General features: G+C 42.8%; 1 protein-coding gene across 3 annotated transcripts in view; it reads left to right on the top strand.

Moving 5' to 3' along the window:
* The window catches only part of Ccdc192 (coiled-coil domain containing 192), a 197,310-nt gene that overhangs the window by 130,932 nt on the left and 45,031 nt on the right, over positions 1 to 21,347 (top strand). For all 3 annotated transcript variants that reach the window (XM_048419600.3, XM_087896052.1, XM_048419601.3), the window contains one exon: positions 4,602 to 4,734. In XM_048419600.3, coding sequence (XP_048275557.1) covers positions 4,602 to 4,734 — 133 coding nt within the window. The remainder of the gene's footprint in view (positions 1 to 4,601; positions 4,735 to 21,347) is intronic.

Below are 21,347 nucleotides of genomic sequence, written 5' to 3'. Positions count from 1 at the left end.
GAGAAAGGAGTGAGAGGAGAAATGTGGCCCTGCATTCAAATCCGATTCCATCCTACACCCTTGGCAGTGAGCATGTTATTAGTGGTCAACTGTAGACAACACTTTCATCTTTGGGATATAAAAAAATGAAGGTGGGATGAGCCAGGCAGGTTTCAAACATGGGGAAAATATCCGTTGTCATAGAAACAAGTGTGTTGCCCTGGGAACATGGACTAGACCCTTAGAACACTCCTCAGCTCCTTTCACACAGGCAGCTGCTGGCTTCACCCTGGCATCAGGCCAACACTGGCTGAAGAGAGGATCAAGTCATTTACATGTCTATTTTCAGGGCATTCAAGGTAAATTTTGTCTATCCATAAGGAAATCAAGGCAGCCATGCAGAAAATTATAAAGAGGAAAGTCTCACTTCCAAATAAGGACAGATTCACCTGTTATAAAGGATGAAAAGGACACCTTTTACAAAGACGTGGTTGTGTGTTTGTGAAGGGCGAACATGTGTCCTACATGTTTCAAGGGAGAATGATAAAAACAGACATCATTGCAAACAATGAGTAGAGTGCCCATCTACACACTACATCATTTGATCAGCACAGTAGGGATGGAGCTTGTCAATGACATGTGGCCGGCCCAGTTTCTCATGACCACTGAGTGACAAGGTCCAGCTGCATAGTACGAGGCCTCCATTCAAATGATGTAGAAACACCCAGACATTGAAAATACCACTGACAACTCTGTGTCGAAACTCCCCTATAAATAATTCCCCGGCTATTTCTTGACTTGTTATAAGGCAAACCATTCAGCAATATGATACAGATAAATATTTCCTTTTCAAAACATTGCACAAATGCATGATTTCCTCCCTCTTTCCACTCTTTGGGAGAAATAGGAAAGCAGCAAAGTAGTAGGAATTTAGCTCCAAGCAATAGAAGCCTTCTTATCCTTTTGGTGATGACTAAAGAGAGTCCCTGGTTACTAGGGAGACCACAACAGACTCCATTAGGTTCAAGTACAAAGCTTGGGTTGCCTGGCTAGTGAATGCCAAGAAAAGCAAAGGAAAATATTATCATTGTTGAAATCATTTGATGTCCCTGACTAATAAAACACGTTGGCAAAGTGAATTTTTCGAACTGCCCAAAGGGCTTCGTTAAATCTATGAATTAGTAACTCAAGGCCGTTCTGTCTGGAGATGGAGGGGAAAAAGGCGAGGATGTTAAACTATTCTAAATACAACCAAAACCTAGGCAACCAATCTAGATTTTTTTTTGTGGTTGTTATTGTTCGATTTTTATTGTAAATTTAACTCCCCTTAACCTTTGTTTCGGCAGCTAAATAACAAAATTAATGTTTTGGGTCCCATCATCCTCACACTCGAAAAGAAGCGCAGGCCTTCTTATCCAATTTCTCCCAAATAACCAGAATTGTCTTTAAAATGTCCCTGGCGACTCCAATAGCCCCCCAGGCTTCAGAGGCTGGGCTCTTCGCATCTGCTCTGTGCCCTTTCTGTGAGTGGGAGGGGCCAGAGATGGAAAGAGCTGTGGGGTGAGCCAAACCCAGAAATACCTCTTGACCCAGCTTCCAGAATTACCGTGGGCCTGCCTGAAGATATTCCTCCTGTCTCTACTTGATCATTCCCAGTGCGGCAGGTCCTCGCCAGGACCCATCCTATCTTATAGAGGCAGCTCGGATTGTTGGGGAGTGTTTTCTCATGTCCTGCCAAGACCTGCCTCCTCATGTTTTCTCCCCATTGTTCTTCATGGTATCTCTAGAACAACACGGTTTGACTCAGCTTCCTCTCCCCTCCAATAGTCCCTCCGATAGCTGGAGTCAACTGTCATGACTGCCCTTGGATACCGCTGTCTCCAAACAAAACAGCCTCAACTTCCCTATTAGGTCATAAGGCGAGCAGACAAATGTTATAATAATATGAAAAGGTTGACACGTAACCTCCATAAGAGAAAAACAATAGAGTCTTGAAGTTGTGTATTGTTAAAGTAAAATATCTTGAATGAATAGTTGAGGGGTTAGGGGGGCAGAGCTTAGAGGTGGCTGAATTCTTAGTGCATTCAAGAATCTGAATTCAAACACCAAGAAATAAAAATAAAACCGAAGGAGGCGGGGAGGTTGGAAGTCTAAGTTGCTATTGAGATGCACTTTGTCTACACCTTGGGTTCCTGCATTCTGCAGCCTTCTCAAAATATCAGTGTGACTTTTCTAACAGAGGAATATCATGTCAGCTCCTGGTTATAGCTCACTAACTCTCACAGGTTACCTTGGTTTATGATTTTTTGTTTGCCTATGAGCAATGCCTACTTTAAGAAAAGTTTCTAGAAAAATACTTACCTTTAAACAGTTTTAACGTGGTTTAAGAAAGTGAATATAGACTATTAAGAATTTTCAGTGTTCACACGTCTATAAGGAAGTGAGATCTCAAGTTTAAAGCCACCCTGAAATACACAACAAAGCCTTGTTTCAGAAAAGGAAAGGTTAAAAAAAAAAGAATCATGAGGAAAGTTAAATTCTCAATTCTTAATCCATCCTTGACATTTTTCTTTTAACCCCAAGCATACAGAGCTCTCACTTGGCCCCTCAGTGTGGCTCATGTCTGTTTCTCTACCAGTTCATCATTCGCTCTGCTGTTCTGTGCATGTCAGTGTGGCCAGCCCCATCAGTCCATCTTGTCCTGGGTGCTTTGCCACGCCCCTCTTTAATCGTGTTTCTTCTTCTTTTCCATCGTTTCTCTTCTTTTCCCCTCTTGTTGGACATCTCTTCGTTCTCCCCACTTCTTCACGGTTCGTGTCCATTTTCTTCTGTCCCCAGCGTTCTAAGCTGTAAAGGCATGGTGAAAACCTGAGTGGGGAATACTCTTAAGAGAGCAACGGGGAAAGGAGCAGGAACGCAGTGCCTCCAGACACCATTGCTGCGGGCCTCGGGTGGGCAAGGCCTTTAGGGACAAACTGGCTCAAGCTAGCTCCTGAGAGGAGATAGCAATCTTCCTGACAATTTAAAAACTAACTGTGAGCGTGTTTCCTGACACACTCCCTGTTCAGCGCAGTCTCTTCCGGAACCAATCTGTTTCCCAAGGTGAATCATGAATAGTTTTAGTGACTGGACACTCAGAAGGAGGGGAGAAACTACAGGCTGGACTGGTCTTGATTTCAGCAGCCAGCCAGCCCAGTGCAGTTCCTGATAATTAGGCAGTGTGTCATAATGAGATGAGGAAGGCTGCTGAGAAGTCAGGGTGCCTGGGCTGCGGACTGCCAAGGGCAAGCCCTGCCATATGCCAGCTCTCCGATTCCCTAGAGAAAGACCCCTTTGCTACCTACCATTCCTTTGAGTTGTTCTTTGCTTTTACCTATTGTGATGCTGTTAGTTAAGATTTTATGGTGTCTGCATCGTGTGTTAAGTCTGAAAGACAGTCCATCTCTGTTTTTGATTTCCCAAGTGATGGGTTCCTGTAGCTCCACCCCAACTTTGATCTCTGATGTGTAGCTAAGAATAACCTTGACCCTGTTGCTGCCCCTGCCTTCATTTTCCAGGGATTGCTGGGGTTGCAGGCATGGGGGACTGTGCCAAGCTTGGCAATCTACTCTTGATTTTGCTTTTCCATGCTAGCTAGGGAACCCTTGCGTTCATGTATCTGCTTTCCCACTGAGCTGCATCCCTTACCTCACCACCCATCTTTAGAACCTGAAATCTGTATCTCTCTAACCCTATGTTCGACTGAGCTCACTGGCTTTTTATACCAAGAGACTGACTCCCTGGCGCCTGAGTGCACACCCTTCAGAGGCCAGACAAGAGTAGGTTCTTTCCTAGTGAGCATTCCTTTCCCTATCTCAAGATTTGTGTCTGACAAGCACTGTTTTTTGTTCATTCTCTGGGCTTCTTAATTATCAGCCACAAAGACTTGGCAAGGGGAGCTCTCCAGGGGGAAGGCAGCTACCCAAAAGCAACACGAACGTGCGAAAACGGCACTTGTTCTAACAAACTGGCTCCAACTCTGCAGATGAGGCCACCTCTGACAAATCAAATCCACTTTGAGATCCATAAAGGCTCATTGTGAATCCTTCCGTTGTGTAAATACTTCCCAGTAGAGTTCTCAGGAAGGTTTAGACCTGACCATGTTCCCTCTACACACGCCACAATAAGTATCTGCAACCGTCTACATTTCTGCTCTTCCTGGTAGCAATGTGCATTCCAGAGTTTATTTGAATGCAGATAAAATTCAAATGTCAGAGGAGAGAAGGCTCCTAATGAGGGCTCTGGTTGTCTCTCATGGATCTGCCTACAAGTTGGGGTAGAAACCTGTTACTGGGGGGCATTAGCATCCTGGTAGTAAATGCTAAATGACAAATAGCATTTTTCTAATTGTCTTCTATTCAAAGCATCCAAACCATAGGTGGGTTATAGATCCAGATGAACCCCCTCCCTGTCAAGAAAGTAAAAAGAGATGTTGATGGAGAAAGTGGGCTTAGATGAAGGACGTGTTTATGCTAATCAGAACTTCAGAAGCAAGGCTTGCCCAGACACCATTAATTCCCTTTATTTCTTTGAGGCATCTGCCATCTCCAGTGACAGGAAATTCTTAATTTTTTTTTCCTAAGAAACTAAAGCACAAAAAGACAGTGAAAAAGCTACAGACTGACTTGGCAATAGCTAAGCAAGAGGCTGCCATTACTGTCCTGGAACTCAAGGAGAAGATAAAGACACTCTGTGAAGGAAGGCCTTGCCCTAGAGGTCAGTATCATTACCCCGTACAAGCGCACATTGGCTCCTCTTTCTGGGTGATGCATTGCATGCAGATTGAATGGCAGCAAAAACAAATGCTAGGTCCTGTGCCTGGTAGTGTCCTGGCCTAGATGCTGGTCTGGCCCAGTTAGACAACATGTGAGTTGAGGCAGCCCAGGATCTATGAACTCCAGGCTGGATTTCCTTTGATCTTTTGACAGAGCTAATGAATCAGCAGTTGCAGAGAGGATGTCTCCGTATGCAGAGAGCTGGGCTGACAAGCGTCTGAGAAACGTCACTGGCTAAACTGGGTGGCAGAAAGGGAAGGGCAGGGCATGAGAAGGACAGGGCACTTCAAGGCCTTGGTCTCTAGAGTAGGACCCGGCCAAGATGGGCATAAGAAATGAACACATTCTTTTCTTACCAGCAGATGAATGAAGCCAGAAACAAGGAATGGTACTTGGGAATGAAATCTTGGGTAATTTGGAATGATCTTAACAACTATATAGATGTGTGGGCATATGTGCATGTCCAGGTGCATGTGACAGCCAAAGGTTGATCTCAAGAGCTTTTCTCTATTGTTTCCCTCCTTGTTTTTTGAGACAGGGTCTCTCACCAAAACCAAAATCACGGTTTCACCTACGCTGGCTGGCCAGCAAGTTTGAGGGGTTGCAGACATGTGCCACTTGGCTCAGCTTTTTATGTGGGTGGTAAGGCTCCAAATTCAGGTCCTTCTGCATTCGCTGGTAAAGGGTTCTGTGGTGGTGATATCTGAGACGGGGGGAGGGAAGTCTCATTACAAAGTCCAAGTTAGCTTTGAACTTTTGAGCCTTCAGATGCTATGGAGGAGGCATGGACTACCATGCCTGGCTTTACATTGATTTATAAAAAAAATAAAATAAAACAACTATAGAAGTTATAAACACACGGTGGGGGACAAAATAAAACCCCTCAAGTTGTCTTCATTAGCAATAATTCAAGGAAGTGTTCAATAGTATATGCTAAGCTGTTTACTGAGAATTCCTTGTATGTTTCTTCTCAGAACAACTGTCAAGTGTACAGCTAGACTCCAGTAGAACAAAAGAAGGTCAGAGATGGTGACCAACTCAGTTCTGGGTTAGAAAGGAGCAAGCAATCTTGGGGAGGTAGCATCGTTTCCTAAAGCAGGTGCACTTCTTGGCTTTGACAGACCAAGAACATTTTCTCACTGGTATACAGTTGCTCATTTTCTGACCCTTGATCTCAGGCTAAGCTCTGGTCCCCAGGGGTCTTTATTTGCTGTGTGCCCTCCCTGCCAGGCCAGGAGCGTGTCATTGCTCTTACTCTGGCTTCCTTTCTTACTCATAATTAACGCTGGCAAAAGAGGAGCAACTTGGGAAGAAACGGAGGAGGAAGCTGTGGGCGATGCGGCAGCTTCACAAAAGGGGACACTCCCAGCATCCTGACTGCATGGTAAAGTTTTTGTTATGAATTTGGTTTTCTACTTTTGATTTTTTGAGACAGGATTTCTCTGTGTCCTGGAACTCGCCCCGTAGACCAGGTTGACCTGAACTGAGAGACCCTACTACCTCTACCTCACCCGTGCTGGGATTAAAGTTGTGGGCCACTACCACCTGGCTGGTTTTCAGTTTCAATTCCGAAATCAATTTCCCAGAATGCAACTGATATGTCACAACGTCACCTTGGAACACATGTCAAAGGGCAACTATTTTCTTTTTCATCAAAATAGCTAGAAAGGAGTCTTTTAAATTATCTTTTGACCAACACAAATCCTTACAAAATCATTTAGAGAATGTCCTCAGCTTAACAGTCTTTACTCGACATTGTCCCAGAGTTCCAATGGTCATGTCGAAGAAGCTATCAGTCATGGTAGAACACGGAAGGAATGGCTCCATCTCACGTGACAAAAACTTGTCACCTTTCAGCTGCTTGGTAAACCTATTGCCGAAGTGCTACTGTAAGCTGTCTACTTCCAGATCTTTCTGTTTTGGTTAAAATGGTACTTTGTGCCCTTTAGTAATAAATTGAGTTCTTGGACAGTTTATTTTTAATTATTTGTTTTTAATTAGCATTTAAGTTGTTAGACATCATGATGACGTTTTCAAACAAAGCACGTCTTCCATGCTTGTGGGGTCTTCCATGAACTTTGTATACTATCCTCATGCAGGGCCATGCTAATCTTCCACGTACAGTTTCAGCTTTAGTCTGCATGCTTCTGAAGTGAGCACCTCTTGAATACTCTGATAGGTCAAAATTTTAATAATATTGAAGGGAAGGGAATATAAAGGTAACCCTTTTTATTTGATACACTGATTTAAAAAATAAATAAAAATTTAGCAGCCATCGTAAGCCTATTGTGGTCGGGCAAGTTGCTTGTCTTATTTGGTGAGGAAACCGAATCACTGGACTGTCTCCGATTCTTTTCTTCAGATTGATTTATTGTATTTATGTGGATGTGTGTGAGCCTGTACGAATGTATGTACCACATATCTTTGGGAACCTGCAGGTGCCTGATCCCCTGGAACTGGAATTCTAGGCTGTGCTGAGCTGCCTTATAGGTGCTGGGAACCAAACCTGATCAAACCCAGGTTCCCTGGACGCTCAGTAAGTGCTCTTAACCTCTGAGCCACCTCTCCACTCCTTCTTAAGTCAATATTTGCATGTTCTAACTCATCAGTCAGTCCCTACTGCGAAGCCTTACCCTGAACTCCACAGTCTAAGAGAAGAATTGTCAAGTTCATGGTGGTCCCAGATTAATATTACTTGGCATTCGCAAATACCAGGTTGCCTTGCCATGCCTCAGAATCGCTTCAACGTTGTGTGAAAGGATATCCAGGAACGCTTAGAACACAATGGCTTATATGTAAGAGATCAATTCTCTCTCTCTCTCTCCCTCTCTCTCTCTCTCTCTCTCTCTCTCTTCCTCCCTCTCTCTCTCTCTCTCTCCCTCCCTCCCTCCCTCTCTCTCTCTCTCTCTCTCTCTCTCTCTCTCTCTGTGTCTCTCTGTGTCTCTCTGTCTCTCTGTCTCTCTCTGTCTCTCTCTCTCTCTCTCTCTCACACACACACACACACACACACACACACATTTTTAGACTTACACTACTATGTCCTCCCCAGTTTTCTTGGGGTCTTTTTTGTAAGATGTTTGTTTAGGGTTCTCAGACCAAGTGGAGGATGCCCCGGGCCTAAGAGCTTAAGAAGAAAGGATGACCTGGGATTCTTGGAAACAACTCCAAGAGAAGAGTGTTAGCTAATGCAGTGGAGTCTCAGGCACCCTTGGGGCACACTTTATCATTCATCTCCGCTTCTTTCGGCACTGAGTCTTCTCAGTCTTAAGTTAGGTGTCAGTAGAGGGTAGAAGCTGACTGTAAGCAGCAGAAGAGCTGCACTCATCACCTCTGATAAGAAGAAAGCAAACATTTCCCTAGCAGTTCCAGTTGAGGAGACGGCTATCTGGCTTCAGTTGGGATACCCATTGCTGATATCCCTGTGTGGCCTGGACTGCGGGATGATGGATGGATAATCCTAGGTCAGGCACCTCCACTGGGTGGCAGGGTAGAGGAAAAGCGGAGTGGGGAGAGAGTCCTCTGCCTGGCAGCTGCCCCTGGAAAGTATAGAACTGGATGTAAGAAGGGGATATCCCTTACTGGAGCGGAGGATGACAGCCCAGTATCAGTGCACTATCAGCCAGTGGTCAAGTTAAAATAGAATGAAATACTTAATGAGTCATTGATCCCTGGGACATTTATACTTTAAAAGTAGATTTTTTTAAAATCAATGAGCAGAAGGCCTTTATGGTCCAAGAAACAACTACCCAAATGTGTTTTAGACACCATTGGAAATGTAGTGAATAGTTTGGGGAAAGGCGTCCTTTTCCAGCCTCTGTCAGTGATGGGGTGGCCACCCTTAACAGTGGCCTGCTTTTGCTAGCAATTTCCCCTGAGGGAAGGGAAAGCGTTGGCTGTAACAGTTCATGTCACTGGACCACCACGACACGACTTCTCAGTTGGAGACAAACCCATCCTTACGAGCCTAACAGATTAATGGACTATTTCCAAATAAAACAGACATCTCTGCTATCCAAATAACGCTATTTCTCCCCTTGTTTGCTTTTTTTTTTTTTTTCTAAGCAACCAGGTCATCTTTTGGACCTTCTGATCAGGGAATGTCCCAGAATATTAGGAATATCTTAAGCATATTCATGCTCGACTTGAGAGAACAGTGAGACACCAAACTGTTTTTCTTCACACACAGGAGTTCAGCTGAGAATAAAACACCCTTGCTTAAAGAGAGAGAGAGAGAAAGAGAGAGAGAGAGAGAGAGAGAGGAGAGAGAGAGAGAGGAGAGAGAGAGAGAAAGAGAGAGAGAGAGGAGAGAGAGAGAGAGGAGAGAGAGAGAGAGAGAGAGAGAGAGAGAGAGAGAGAAACCTAGCCAGGCAGGCTTCTCACAGCCCTACCTACCTAGTCTTTGCTGGTTTTATTTTGTGCGCATAGTCACAACCCAAGCAAATCCCTTCTGTCATTTCCACAGCCTGCTCCTGAAGAGCTTACAGCTCTGCTGTCTGTCAGCAGCTCAGTAGCACTGGAGTCCCAGTTGCTAGGTTTTTCAGTCTGAGGGAGTCTGCTCTTTAAATCTCAGTGTGTAGGAATCGAGCCTTCTTCCCCCTTTGCTTTAGGAAGACAGAAGACCTACTCACTGGTGAAGAAGGGTAACTGTGATGAAAATATCTGACTGGACAACTTTGGGGAAAGTTTTGTTTCCGCTCTCAGTCTCCAAAGACTCCGCCCCATTTGGTTCCTTGGTTTCTGAGCCTGTGGTGAAAACATCATGGTGGCAGAATCTTGTCTCACGGCTGTTCACTGGATGGCGAACAGGAAGCAAAGCAAAGAAGGGAGTGGCCAGGCCGAATTAGCCCCCAAAGTCACTCACAGTGACCTAGTTTTTCAAACAAGGCCCCTCCTTCTACAGCTTCCACCTCCCTAGAACGGTCTGCTCCAACTGGATCGCAGTCATGGGTCAAACCATTGATTCAGTTAGCATCCTCATATCCAACCCTCCCTGGAAATGCGCGTAGGTGTGTGCTTTACCAATTTTCACCAAAGTTATTTTGCAAAACACCTTTCCCACCCAATCCTTTTGTTGATTGGATGCAGTTACTTGATGTCATATAAGGTTTCTCTCTTTAACCAGAATGTGTATTTTAAGCTTGCTTCCTTAAAGGGATATACTCCTTTGTTTTTGTTGTATTTTAATTTTAATCAATTTTTATTATGATGCACTACTTGCCTGGATCTGACCCTTAAGTGAGAGTTGTATTAACTCTTAAGCCATCTTTTAACTTTCCTCCCATTTAAAGGACCTTCTTACCAGGTGGTGGTGGTGCCTGTTTTGAATCCTAGCACTCAGGAGGCAGAGTCAGGCAGATCTCTGTGAGTTCGAGGCCAGCCTGGTCTACAGTGTTACAAGATAGCCAGGGCTACCCAGAGAAACCCTGTCTCAACAAACAAAACAAAAACAGACAACAACAAAGAAATCAAACCAACCAAACAAACAAAAGGACATTCTATAGGTGATGTTACTATATCCCAGTGCAGACATTGCCAGGATTCAGGATCTGCCTAGGGGCAGCCACATTTGGGGGTGAGAATTTGTAATAGAAATAGCATTTCAATTTCCAACACTGGACAAATCACCCCATGACTTTGGAAAGTCAAACTGCTGTTTTTCTTTCTATGTTCTTCAGAAAGTGGAGAGAAGTTGCTTTGCTACCACTCCAGAACAAAGTGAAAGTATCTGAAGGGGAAACATTTACCCCAAGTCCTTCAGACTGAACTTCCTCTCCGTTCCTCTGTCTTTTGCAAACATCTTCAAGATTAAAGCTCCCGTTGCAAGTAGGAGTTATAGAACTAGGGATTAGGAGATAAATAAAATGTCCCAAGTCTAGATATGACAATTCCCCAATATAGTTTATACATTAGGTCCCTCTGAAATGATTATTATGTTTTGTTGTAATCTGTTGGTTTAACTTCAATTATAGTCAAACAAAAAGCAATTTAAAAGCCACCTGTAAGGTAAAATCACTACCAACCCTACCAAGTCTACAAGTATATCCCAAAGAAAGAACATTGGGGCTAAAGTAAACATTAACCTGGTAGAATTAAGAGCATTTAAAGAGAGCTCATTTTGAATATACTGGACTAAACTCCATCTTCGGCAACTGCCCGGTGTGTAGAGATTTTGAGCAATGCCACTCTATCCTCCTCCACACCTTTTCCAAAAGCTGTTGTTCCCCAGACCAGAAAACAAGGGCTTGACTAGAAGCCTACAGACAACCTTTTTTCTGAACACAGGGTCCTATCCTACCAGTCTTCCTAGAGTTGTGCAAAACGTGACCAGGCCAACCCCGGGCTCTCACTGTGTAAAGCATTTGCGAATCTTTCAAGAAGCATTGCCGAACACCTGTGGCATTAGATGCGCTGGCAAGGGGCTCGCTCTAAGAGCTATTGAGGATAGTTAGGCAGCCTATGTCCCTAGTGACCACATAGGATGTCTTTATCCTGACAAGAATAAATATTAAAAAAAGACTTTAGGGAAAGCAAAAGATGACGATTTCTCTCCCAGCATGCATCAGTCCCCCACACACTTGCCACAGAATTTTCTCAGACAGAAGCTCCTCTGAAATAGGGTCATTTGTATGTAGAGCAGTAAAAACCAGCCCTGGACAGCAGAGAATTTGAGAGAGCAGAGATACAATACATCCAGCAAGTGCTTCCCAATACAGGCTTTTCAGGGGTTTAATATGTGTCTCATAGAAACAGGGTTCATTTAGATACTGTCCGATAGGTTGTCTCCTCTGTCCACTAAACTCATCCCCAAACAGACCCACTGAGCCCCCAAACCAAAGCCTTCTCATTGGTTTTGGAAATCTCTAGGAGATTCGGCAGTGGCCCCCAAGAGTTCCCTTGAAGCTGAGTGATCTATTGCACAGGATCCCAAGAAACAGGCGTTGCTCCACCAGCTCAGTACTGCAGCCTGATTCACTAGGCACAAATTAGAGATAGTGCTCCTTTTCAAAAGGATGCTTCAGAGACCTCCAGGCCTAAGAAGCACCGACATATAAACTAGGTATAGATCAGGATTTTATTGGCTGCAAGTGACAGAAATGGAAATAAAATCAGTTGGAGCAGGAAACAAATTTTCAGCCGCCAATGCAAGCTTGGAGGCTGAGCCAAGGGCCTGGGAACGGCTCAGCCGGTTCCTCTGTGGGTGTTGGCCTCATCTATGGCAGGCATAGGCTAGGAACAGGTCCACAAGCGGTCCTGGCTCACAGTCTGTGTTCACCATCTGCTGTTTTGGCCTGAGCGGAACAGCTTTCTCTTCTATTCTGTCACAGAATAAGGTTTCTCTTTGGGGACCCCTCTCCTGTTCTCTATAGTTTTGTGAAACTGGCAGGAGAGGCGTCTCTCTTCCCTTGCGGAGAGAGCACATGTAGGTTAGCCAATCACTCTTGCTTTTCCTAGGACCTGGATTCTGAGCTCAGTTGACAGGGGCAAACAGAAAAACACCAGAGCTAATTACTCTGGAAGTTGGTCCCTGGCCTCTGAGGAAACCGTCTCACTGTTTTTGGTACCTGTGTCTCATCTGCGGCCCCAAAGCTCTTTGCCTTCGCCAAGGGTTCCCTTCAGTTCTGGCTATCTTAGATGCCAATCTAAACTGATACTCTCAATTTTTCTAAAGATAGTGGGCATTGGATTGTGGTGCATGTAACCAAAAGGCTTTACTTTATGGCCTCTTCTAGGGAGCCCCGTTTCTTTTTGAGAGTCTGTAGAGAAACGTCAGGGAAGGAATTGACAACACTTAACTGATGCTCCTTGGATCAATTACTGTGGCTGAGGCAACAGGCTGTTGTAGTTGGCACCTGAGCCTTGTGCCAGAGGGCAAGGGCCAGGGACCGGAGTCAGATAAAGAGGGGGAGGGGCAGCTGAAGAGAAGCACTTCTGTCGTGTCCCCTGTCATGTCCCCTACGCTTTCCTTTGGTTAAATCTCATAAAAGGAGGGAGGAGAGCCATTCACCGTCCTGTCAGGAAGGAACACCTTGTCTTCTCTTTCTGCTTATCAGTTTCATCGCTGTTTATCTAGGCTCTTCCTCTATGAGCTTTCTGGAAATCTATTTCTTTTCCTAATGAACAAACGGTAAGAAGATCCACTCCAAAGCTCTCGATTGGGGGCCGGCATTTGTAGCTACACCCGCTGTGGGAATTCGGTGATGTCAAGGTCCCCTCCGTCCTTTGTTTGTGAGACTAATTTTGGAAGTACACCAGCAGGAGGAAACATGGCTCCCTTTCTTCTGTCTATCCCTGGGCAATGTTTTATTTCCTTTTTCTTCCTTTTTTTTTTTTTAAAGTCTCTTGGGTTCTATATTCAGAGAGGTTGGATGAAAGGGCACGCATGAGCTAAATGTCAGACAAGGCACGTGGGAATGGGAATGGGACCGTGATCTCTTGCAGAGGCTTCCAACTTCACTGTGGTCCCTGCTGTGCTGTGCGCAGTGCTGGGGAAGGCTGTGAAATGCTGCTGCTGCTGCTGCAGAGGAGGAAGGGCTTTCTTTCAGGAAATGTACCCATCTGTGCCCGGCACTCCTTCATTAAATAACAGCAGATGGATGCTACAGACACTTTGGGGCTGCAAACAATTGTCCAAACCTGATGCAGCTGTCCTCCTTTAAACCTCTTGTTGACAAAGCAGAGAACATTAGCGGTGTCCTCTTCTTTGGCTCCCCAGGAATGTCTCTGGGTTTGTTTTTTTTTTTTTTTTTTTTTTTTTTTTTTTTTTTTTTTAATTCAGGGACTTGCAGTTTCCTGATAAGGTAGAGATTAATAGCATTGACCATATGGGTAAAGTTGGCTTAAAAAGATGTTGGGGGTGGACATGGACTCATCAAATCAAACTTATGAAAGATCAAAAAAAAAAAAACCTGATTCAATGTGGTAAGTGGAAAAGTGGAGGAGCGTTCTGTATTTACTTCTGGGATGGAGTTGGACGTGCGCCCTGATCTATTTATTAGATGTCTAGCTAGCCGTGTGCATATGTGTCGGTCTAGAGAGAAGCGTTGATTTGAAAGTCACGTTGTTTGCATCATACTACTGTGCTATCCCTTCGACTTTCTCAATCAACTGCAGTCGCACAGAGCGCATACCAAAAAATAAGGAAGATGGAAAACACAGGGCTATAGCTCAGGAATAGAGCGCCCACCAAACCTGTGTGAGGCTCTGGACTACACACCCAGTACAGGGATCATTTAAGAAAGAGAGGGGCTGAGGAAAGGAGAGGGGAGGGGGCAGGAAGGAAGAGGAGGATAAGAAGAAAAAGGACAAGAGAACAAGAAAGGGGGTTGTGAAAGTTGCTTAGGGTGCCGCTGAACCCGGGAAACGGTATTAGCCCATACTATCAGGATAGATAAGACCTAGAAGACAAGCACTTCTGGGCCCACCTGGAAGTCCTAATGTGAACTCAAACTCCACTGGGGCGCAGGGATTGACTGATCCACAAAGCATGGCCCAGGTGTGCTCTGGGGGCCACACCTTCCACACCTATTCCTAAGAAACAAGGCAGGAGCCCTGCCTATAGTCTAGAGAAAACAAGCCAAACCCCAAACCAGAAAATGGAAAAGAGATAACAAATATCAGAAATTAGTGAAATGAACTAAAAAGAGCAGCAAAAAAAAAATTAATGAAACAAAGTTGACTCATTGAAACGATAAGCACAATTAACAAAACCTTAACCTAAAGAAAGATAAGGAAGAAGCAAATTAGTGAAAGTAGAGGCAAAAAGGGAGATAGTCTGATAGCCCCCAATCACATGAGAGGATCATTAGAACCGGCTTTGACAATTTATGTTCTAAATCTTGCAAAATCTAGAAGAAATGGAATTCTACACACATATAACTTACCAAATTAAAACAAGAAAATATAAACAACTTAAAAATGTCTGCAATAAGCAATAAGATTGAAGCAATAATGAAATTTTCCTAACTAAAATTCTGTGCCCAGACAGATTTACAGAAACTTAAGGAATTAGCAACAAATGTTCCTCAGACTATTCCATAAAATGTAAAGGAAAGAAATCTTCCAAATAGTAGTTTTAAAAGGCAAGTTTTACCCTAATATCAAAGTCGGATAAAAACATGGAAAAATAAATCATGGTCAATCTTGGTGAACATGGGCAAAAAAATTCTCGATAAGATATCTGCAAGCAAAATCTGTATATCAAAACATGTATATCAAAAAGGTATCAGATAAGTGGATTTTTGTAATGTTATTCCAGGGTTACAAGGCTGGCTTAACATATGCAAATCAAAAATATAATAACACATTAATAGTCTACCGAATAGAAATAACAATCATCTTAATAGATGCTGAAAAGACTTTTGGTAAAGGCCAACAACTTTCATCACAAATACTTCGAAGAAATTGAAGGAATTGAAGGAGCATACCTTCACCAACAAAGACTACCTATGGCAGACTTATAGCCAAGAGATCACTAACTTGGGAGAAGTTAAAGCATCCTCACTACAATCAGGGATGTGGACTTTCTCCACTCCTACCCAATATTCCCCTTTAAATTTTAAAAAGAGAAATAAAACAAAAGAAAGAAATAAAAAAGATATAATATTCATAGAAAAGCAAATGTTTTATCCCTGTTTGCAGATATAAGATCTTATGCAAGAGAGATTCAAAGACTCCACCCACCAGAACACTTTCAAGACCTATAAACACTTTCAATAAGTATCAGGGTCACAAAAATCAACATACAGAAACCAGTAGCTTTTCCACGCCCTAATAATGAGCATACTGAGAAAAAAAATCAATAAAACAATCAACTCACAATAGTTTCAAATATATAATAAAATATTTAGGAATAAAAGGGAAGTGAAAGGCCTACAGTGAAGGTTTTAAAACGCTGAAGAAGCTAAGCAACAAGGAGAACCCTGAGTAACATATATAGATCCCGCTGGGAAGGGGAAATAAACAAGTTCTCCTGAGAAAATTGGGAGCACAGGAGTGGGGGGGAGAAGGGAGGATGGAAGGGGAAGAGGAGGGGAGAAGAGGAGGAGGAGGGGGTAGGAGAACTTGAGGGAACTGAATAGTCGAGATGGGGGAAGGACAGAGACAGAGAGCAAGGAAAGAGATATCTTGATTGAGGGAACCATTATGGGACTATCAAGAAACCTGGCACTAGAGAAATTCACAGGAATCCACAAGGATGACCCTTGATAAAACCCTAAGCAATAGTGGAGAGGGTGTTCAAACTGACCTTGCCCTGTAGCCAGATTAATGACTATCTTAAATGTCACCATAAACACCATGCTGTTTCATCCAGCAACTGATGGAAACAGAGACAGAGATCCACAGCAGAGCACTAAGCTGAGCTCCCAAAGTCCAGTCAAAGAGTGGGAGGAGTGAGAATAAGAGCAAAGAGGTCAAGACCATGATGGGTTCACCCCCTGAAACAGCTTACCTGAGCCAATAGGAGCTCACCAACTCCAGCAGGACAGGGAAGGAAGGAGCATATGACCAAACTAGGCCCTCTGAATGTGGGTGACAGTTGTATGGCTGGGGCAGACTGAGGGGCCACTGGCAGTGGGACCAGGATTTATCCCTACTACTTGCACTGGGTTTTGGAACCCATTCTCTTTGGAGAGGTACCTTGCTCAGCCTAGATATAGTAGGGAGGGCCTTGATCCTTCCTCAAAGCAGTGTGAGGAGTGGATGGGGGCTGGGATGGGAGCTGGGAACAGGAAGAAGGGAGGGAGTGGGGACTGGGATTGGTATGTAAAATGAAAAAAGATATGCTTTGGGGTTTGTTTTTAAATAAAAGAAAAAAACACTGGAGAAAGAAATTGAAGATGGTAGGTATAAGTTAGGCAGGCCACCTGTTCTTGTGGAGTGAGACACTGACTATATTACCAGATGTGATCTGCAGATCTAACCCAATCCCAATCAACATTCTAAAATTATTCATAGAAAGTAAAAAATAAAACAGGAAAAGAAATCCTAAAAGTTGCATGGAGGCCCAAAAGTTCCCAAATAGCCAGAACGATTGTGTCGCAACAGATGTTGCAGAGGATATCACCACTCCTGAATTCAGGTGAACCAAATGCTAGGAACCAAAACTACGTGGAATTGAACAAAAGCAGATGTGCGGATAAACGTAACAGAAGACAGATCCAGAAGTAAACCCATGCAAGCACAGGTGCCTGACTTCAAAAGACGCCAAAAGAGATTTCAAAAACATACATCGGATGGAAGCTGGCCCCTTCGTCAAATGGCGCTGGGAATACTGCATACCTTCATGGAGAAGAATAAAGTCACATCGCTGTCTCTGAGCTTGGAGAGAGAAATTCATTCAAAACACACAAAAGGCATTAACATAATACCAAAAGTGAAACTTTTAGAGGACAATATAATCAAAGTTCTTCAAGGTCTAGGCGGAGGCGAAGCATGTCTGAGCATGACCCCCATAGCTCAGAAAATAATACCAAGAACTCACAAGTGGGAGTATATGAAATTAAAAGACTTACAAAACAAGGAAAGCTGGTAAGAGATGGGCTACAGAGTGGAAGGAAACCTTCGCTAACTACACATCTGACAGGATTAATATCCAAATTACACAAGAAAGTCAAAGAACTAAACTACAAAAAACCCTTAGTTCAGACAATAAAGAGGTTAATGAAATAAACATCCAGTACTGAATAGATGAAATACAAATAGCCAATAAATGTAAAAGAATGCTCAATATCCTTAAGCATAGGGAAATGCAAATTAAGACCATGTTGAGTTTTTATCTCTCCCCAGTCAGAAGAGATAGCATTAAGAAATAGAAATGGATGCTAAGAAAAATGTGTGGAAAGGACTCTTAGGCATTGTTGGGAAATATGTAAACATATATTCTCTCCATACACACACACACACAATACATTTGTGTGTGTGTGTGTGTGTGTGTGTGTGTGTGTGTGTGCATGTACTCTAAACCGGCTACAGCACATTTGACTATTCACCTAAGGGACTGTAATTCAGCTTACCTCAGTGACACTTACATACCATGTTTATTACAGTACTACTGACAATATGTTGTTGCAGAATCAGTCTAGGTGTCCCTCATTAGAAGAATGGAAGTAAAATCAGAGTGCGTATGTGTGTGTGTGTGTGTGTGTGTGTGTGTGTGTGTGTGAATTTTATTCAGCCATGAAGAAGGACAACCTGGAAATCGGACAGAACCAGGAATGATAATACTAAGAAAAATAAGTCAGATATTTAAAAAGGTTGCACTTTCTCTTCTTTATGAACTACGGAATTCTCTATAGGTGTATAAAGAGAGACGGGGAAGACTGGCACGGTGGGAGTCTAAGAAGGAGGGAGTGGGAGCAGATGAATAGTGTCAGTGCAGGATATACCTGAAATAATTGTCTTTATGAAATCTAGCACTGTATCTAATGCATACACTAGTGGAAATCCAAGTACGGCTTGGGAAGCAGGGCATGCCAACATTCATGCTTTCAAATTCCATGTCATTAGTATGACTTCTAAATCAGCGTCGTAAATAAATCTTCAGGATACCTATGGCTGAAAACATGTTTCATCAAAAGAGTAGCAGATTTGGGGGTGCAGTATAGCTCAATGATAGCACGGGTGTGCTGTGCGGGTTTTGTCAACTTGACACGAAGTGGGTCATCTGGGAAGAGGGAGGCCCTGAGAAAATGCTTCCATCAGATCAGCTTAGGCAAGTGGGAGGGGCATTTTCCTGATTAGGAACTGATGAGGGAGGGTCCAGTCCACTGTGGGTGGTACCAGCGCTGGGTCGGCGGTCCTGGCTTATAAAGAAAGCAGGCTGAGCCAGCAGCCATGAGGAAAAGCCCCCAGCAGCTACATTTCTCCATGGCCTCTGCTTCAGCTGCTGCCTCCAGGTTCCTGCCCTGGCTTTACTTGGATGGTCTGTCAAGTGGGAGTTATAAGATGAAATAAATCCTCTCTTTCCCAAGTTGCTTTAGGCCAGGATGTTAATCACAGCAATAGAAATCAAAATAAAACACGGGGTATAAATCACTAAATAAATAGATTATAAATGAAGTTATCATCAGTTTGTCAAAGATTTTATTTTTGAACACTAGGCTTTACATTTTATAGCCTCTAGTTGTTAAAAAAAATGTGACCACAAATTGGCTTAATGACATGGGATAAGACTAAAGGAATATACCTCCTGTCACAATCTAACTTGACTAATGTCATTGCACATTAGATGGAAGCAAATTCTTGAAGAGTATATCCCCCAAATTATTCCTAAACGACCACGTACAATCAACTATGTTGAGACATGTGTATAGGAAAGGGGCAGATACAGAGAATTTTTAATTTTATTTGGGAGGAGAAAGGTGATGGGGCAATTATGAGCAGTATTTATAGGGGAAAATGCTATAAATCAACCATTTATTGGGCACTGGATTGAAGCTCCATTGATAGAATGCCTGCTTAGCATGCGTGAGGCTTAGGGTTAACATGTGGCTAGGTTGACAGGATGCCTACTTAGCATGCACGAAGCCTGGAACTAATGCCCAGCACTGAGAAAAACAAAGACTGGAGGTACAGATCTGTAATCCTTACACTGGAGAGATGGAAGCAGAAGAGTCAGTTCCAGAAGTCCAAGGTCATCCTCAGTTACATACTGAGTATAAAGACAGCCTTTTTCAACCAAACTGTTTCATAGGGGAAAAAATATTATTTTACGTGATCACTAAAGATGCTATTAGAATGGAAATTGGTACTCAAAACAGATTTATCATTTATTTGGTGACTGACAGTGTGATCCACTGGCATCCACCTCATTGTAGGCCCAGTATTCTGTTCTTTAATGGGTCAGTGTTTTAAGTTGTGTTTTAAGGATAGCCTAAGTACTTACAGATTTAAATTCATTCAGAAATCTACATTATTGTTGGTGAGATTTATAAGTAATGATTACTTTAAAGTACAGACAAGAGTTTGATTAAATATAAAAGCATAACACAGGGTTAGGAAGAGAAATTGTGCAGAGGAGATTCGTGTACAAATGAAAGGACAAAGAAAAGAATGCTGTCCTTTGTCTCAAGTGACAAAGAATTGGCAAGACTCCAAATACCCCAGGAGACAAGATTAATATTAAGTATATCTGTCAACATCCTGTTTCAAAATTCTAGCCAGGATCAGAAATATCTAAAAACATCCAAAGAAGTTTTCGCCCAAGAATGAGTCACATACTATATATGAGAAAGCCATAAAACCATCAGCCAGGGCCATCAGAAGTCAAGCAAACCTTCTTAATCCCCTCCTCTGACTTCTGAGATTTACAAATGAGAAAATGGAGGACCATCAAGACCTTCCCTCTGCTCTGCTGCCTGGGAAGTACCAGGAGGCCATGTAGAAAATATGGACCACACAAGAAGTTAAGTCGAATCCCCTACAACATCTTTGAGCCTTTTTCCTTACCTGTAGAATGAGGATCAGAATGGCTCCTTTGTAGGGATGATTGGTAGCTTAAGAGTAATGTACACAACCACCTGGCACACAGAGAATCAACAAATGCTGGGTCTGGTTACCCAAAGTCCTTGGACTAGTAGCAGTACAAACACCTGCTTCAGTTTGAGGGCGTCCCCATGTATCTTAAAAAAATCCTTTGCCTGTGGGCCTCTTCTCAGGAAGGGGATGAAGCGGGTACTATTGTACTATTCTATAAATACTTAGGCCTTTAATAATCTAGAAATATCAAGTGAGTCACTATTGTATAAAATGCCAAGTGGAACTTTCTAATTTTTCCAGAATAGCAACGTAGCAAAAGATAGCTCAACCAAAGGGACAGAATCTAATAACTAAGAAATACACTAATGAACAGAGCTGAGGGATCTTTTGAAGAGAATCTTTCATACATAAACATGTGTGGATAGAAATTTTATATACATATGTGCCAAATAAGATTTTATAAATTATAATTGACTTTTTTTAAATTCAGCAAGATTCTGTTAGATTTATCTACTCAAAGGACAGGATAAGAATCCAAACATTCAAATATAGAATGAGAGGTAAAGAAAGTTTATTATGTCTTTATAATATGTAGAAAGATGAGAAAAAATTTATTTATTTATCATAGTTAGCTCTCTGTATTGTATTGGTCCATGACATGAAAACACATATCACTCAAAGGTGTACTTAGTGAGCTCAGTAATACATACTGCCTAGCATGTTGGAAGCCCTAGATTTGATCTCTAGCACCAGGGATAGATTTTAATGAATAACAAACAATCTTATTAATATTATATTGTAGTGGTTTTTTCTCTTTGGGAGCCTGTCACCCAAATAAATGCACAGAGACTATTCTCAATTATGAATGCCCAGTCTTAGCTTGACTTGTTTCTAGACAGCTTTTCTAACTTAAACTAACCTGCTTCTCTTCAACAACATTCTGCCTCTGGGCTTCTTAGCTTTCTTAATTCTTTCTTCTCTTCTTACTCAATGGCTAGTTGTGTAGCTGGGTGACTAGTCACTGGTGTCTTCCTCTCTTCCTTTTCTCATTCCTTCTTGTCTTCTCTTGAGTCTAGA

The sequence above is a fragment of the Myodes glareolus genome, chromosome 13 (genome assembly GCF_982192425.1).
Source record: "Myodes glareolus chromosome 13, mMyoGla1.1, whole genome shotgun sequence".
Lineage (NCBI taxonomy): Eukaryota > Metazoa > Chordata > Mammalia > Rodentia > Cricetidae > Myodes > Myodes glareolus.
Note: the sequence above shows the minus strand (reverse complement) of the source record. Positions and strands in the feature narration are given on the sequence as shown.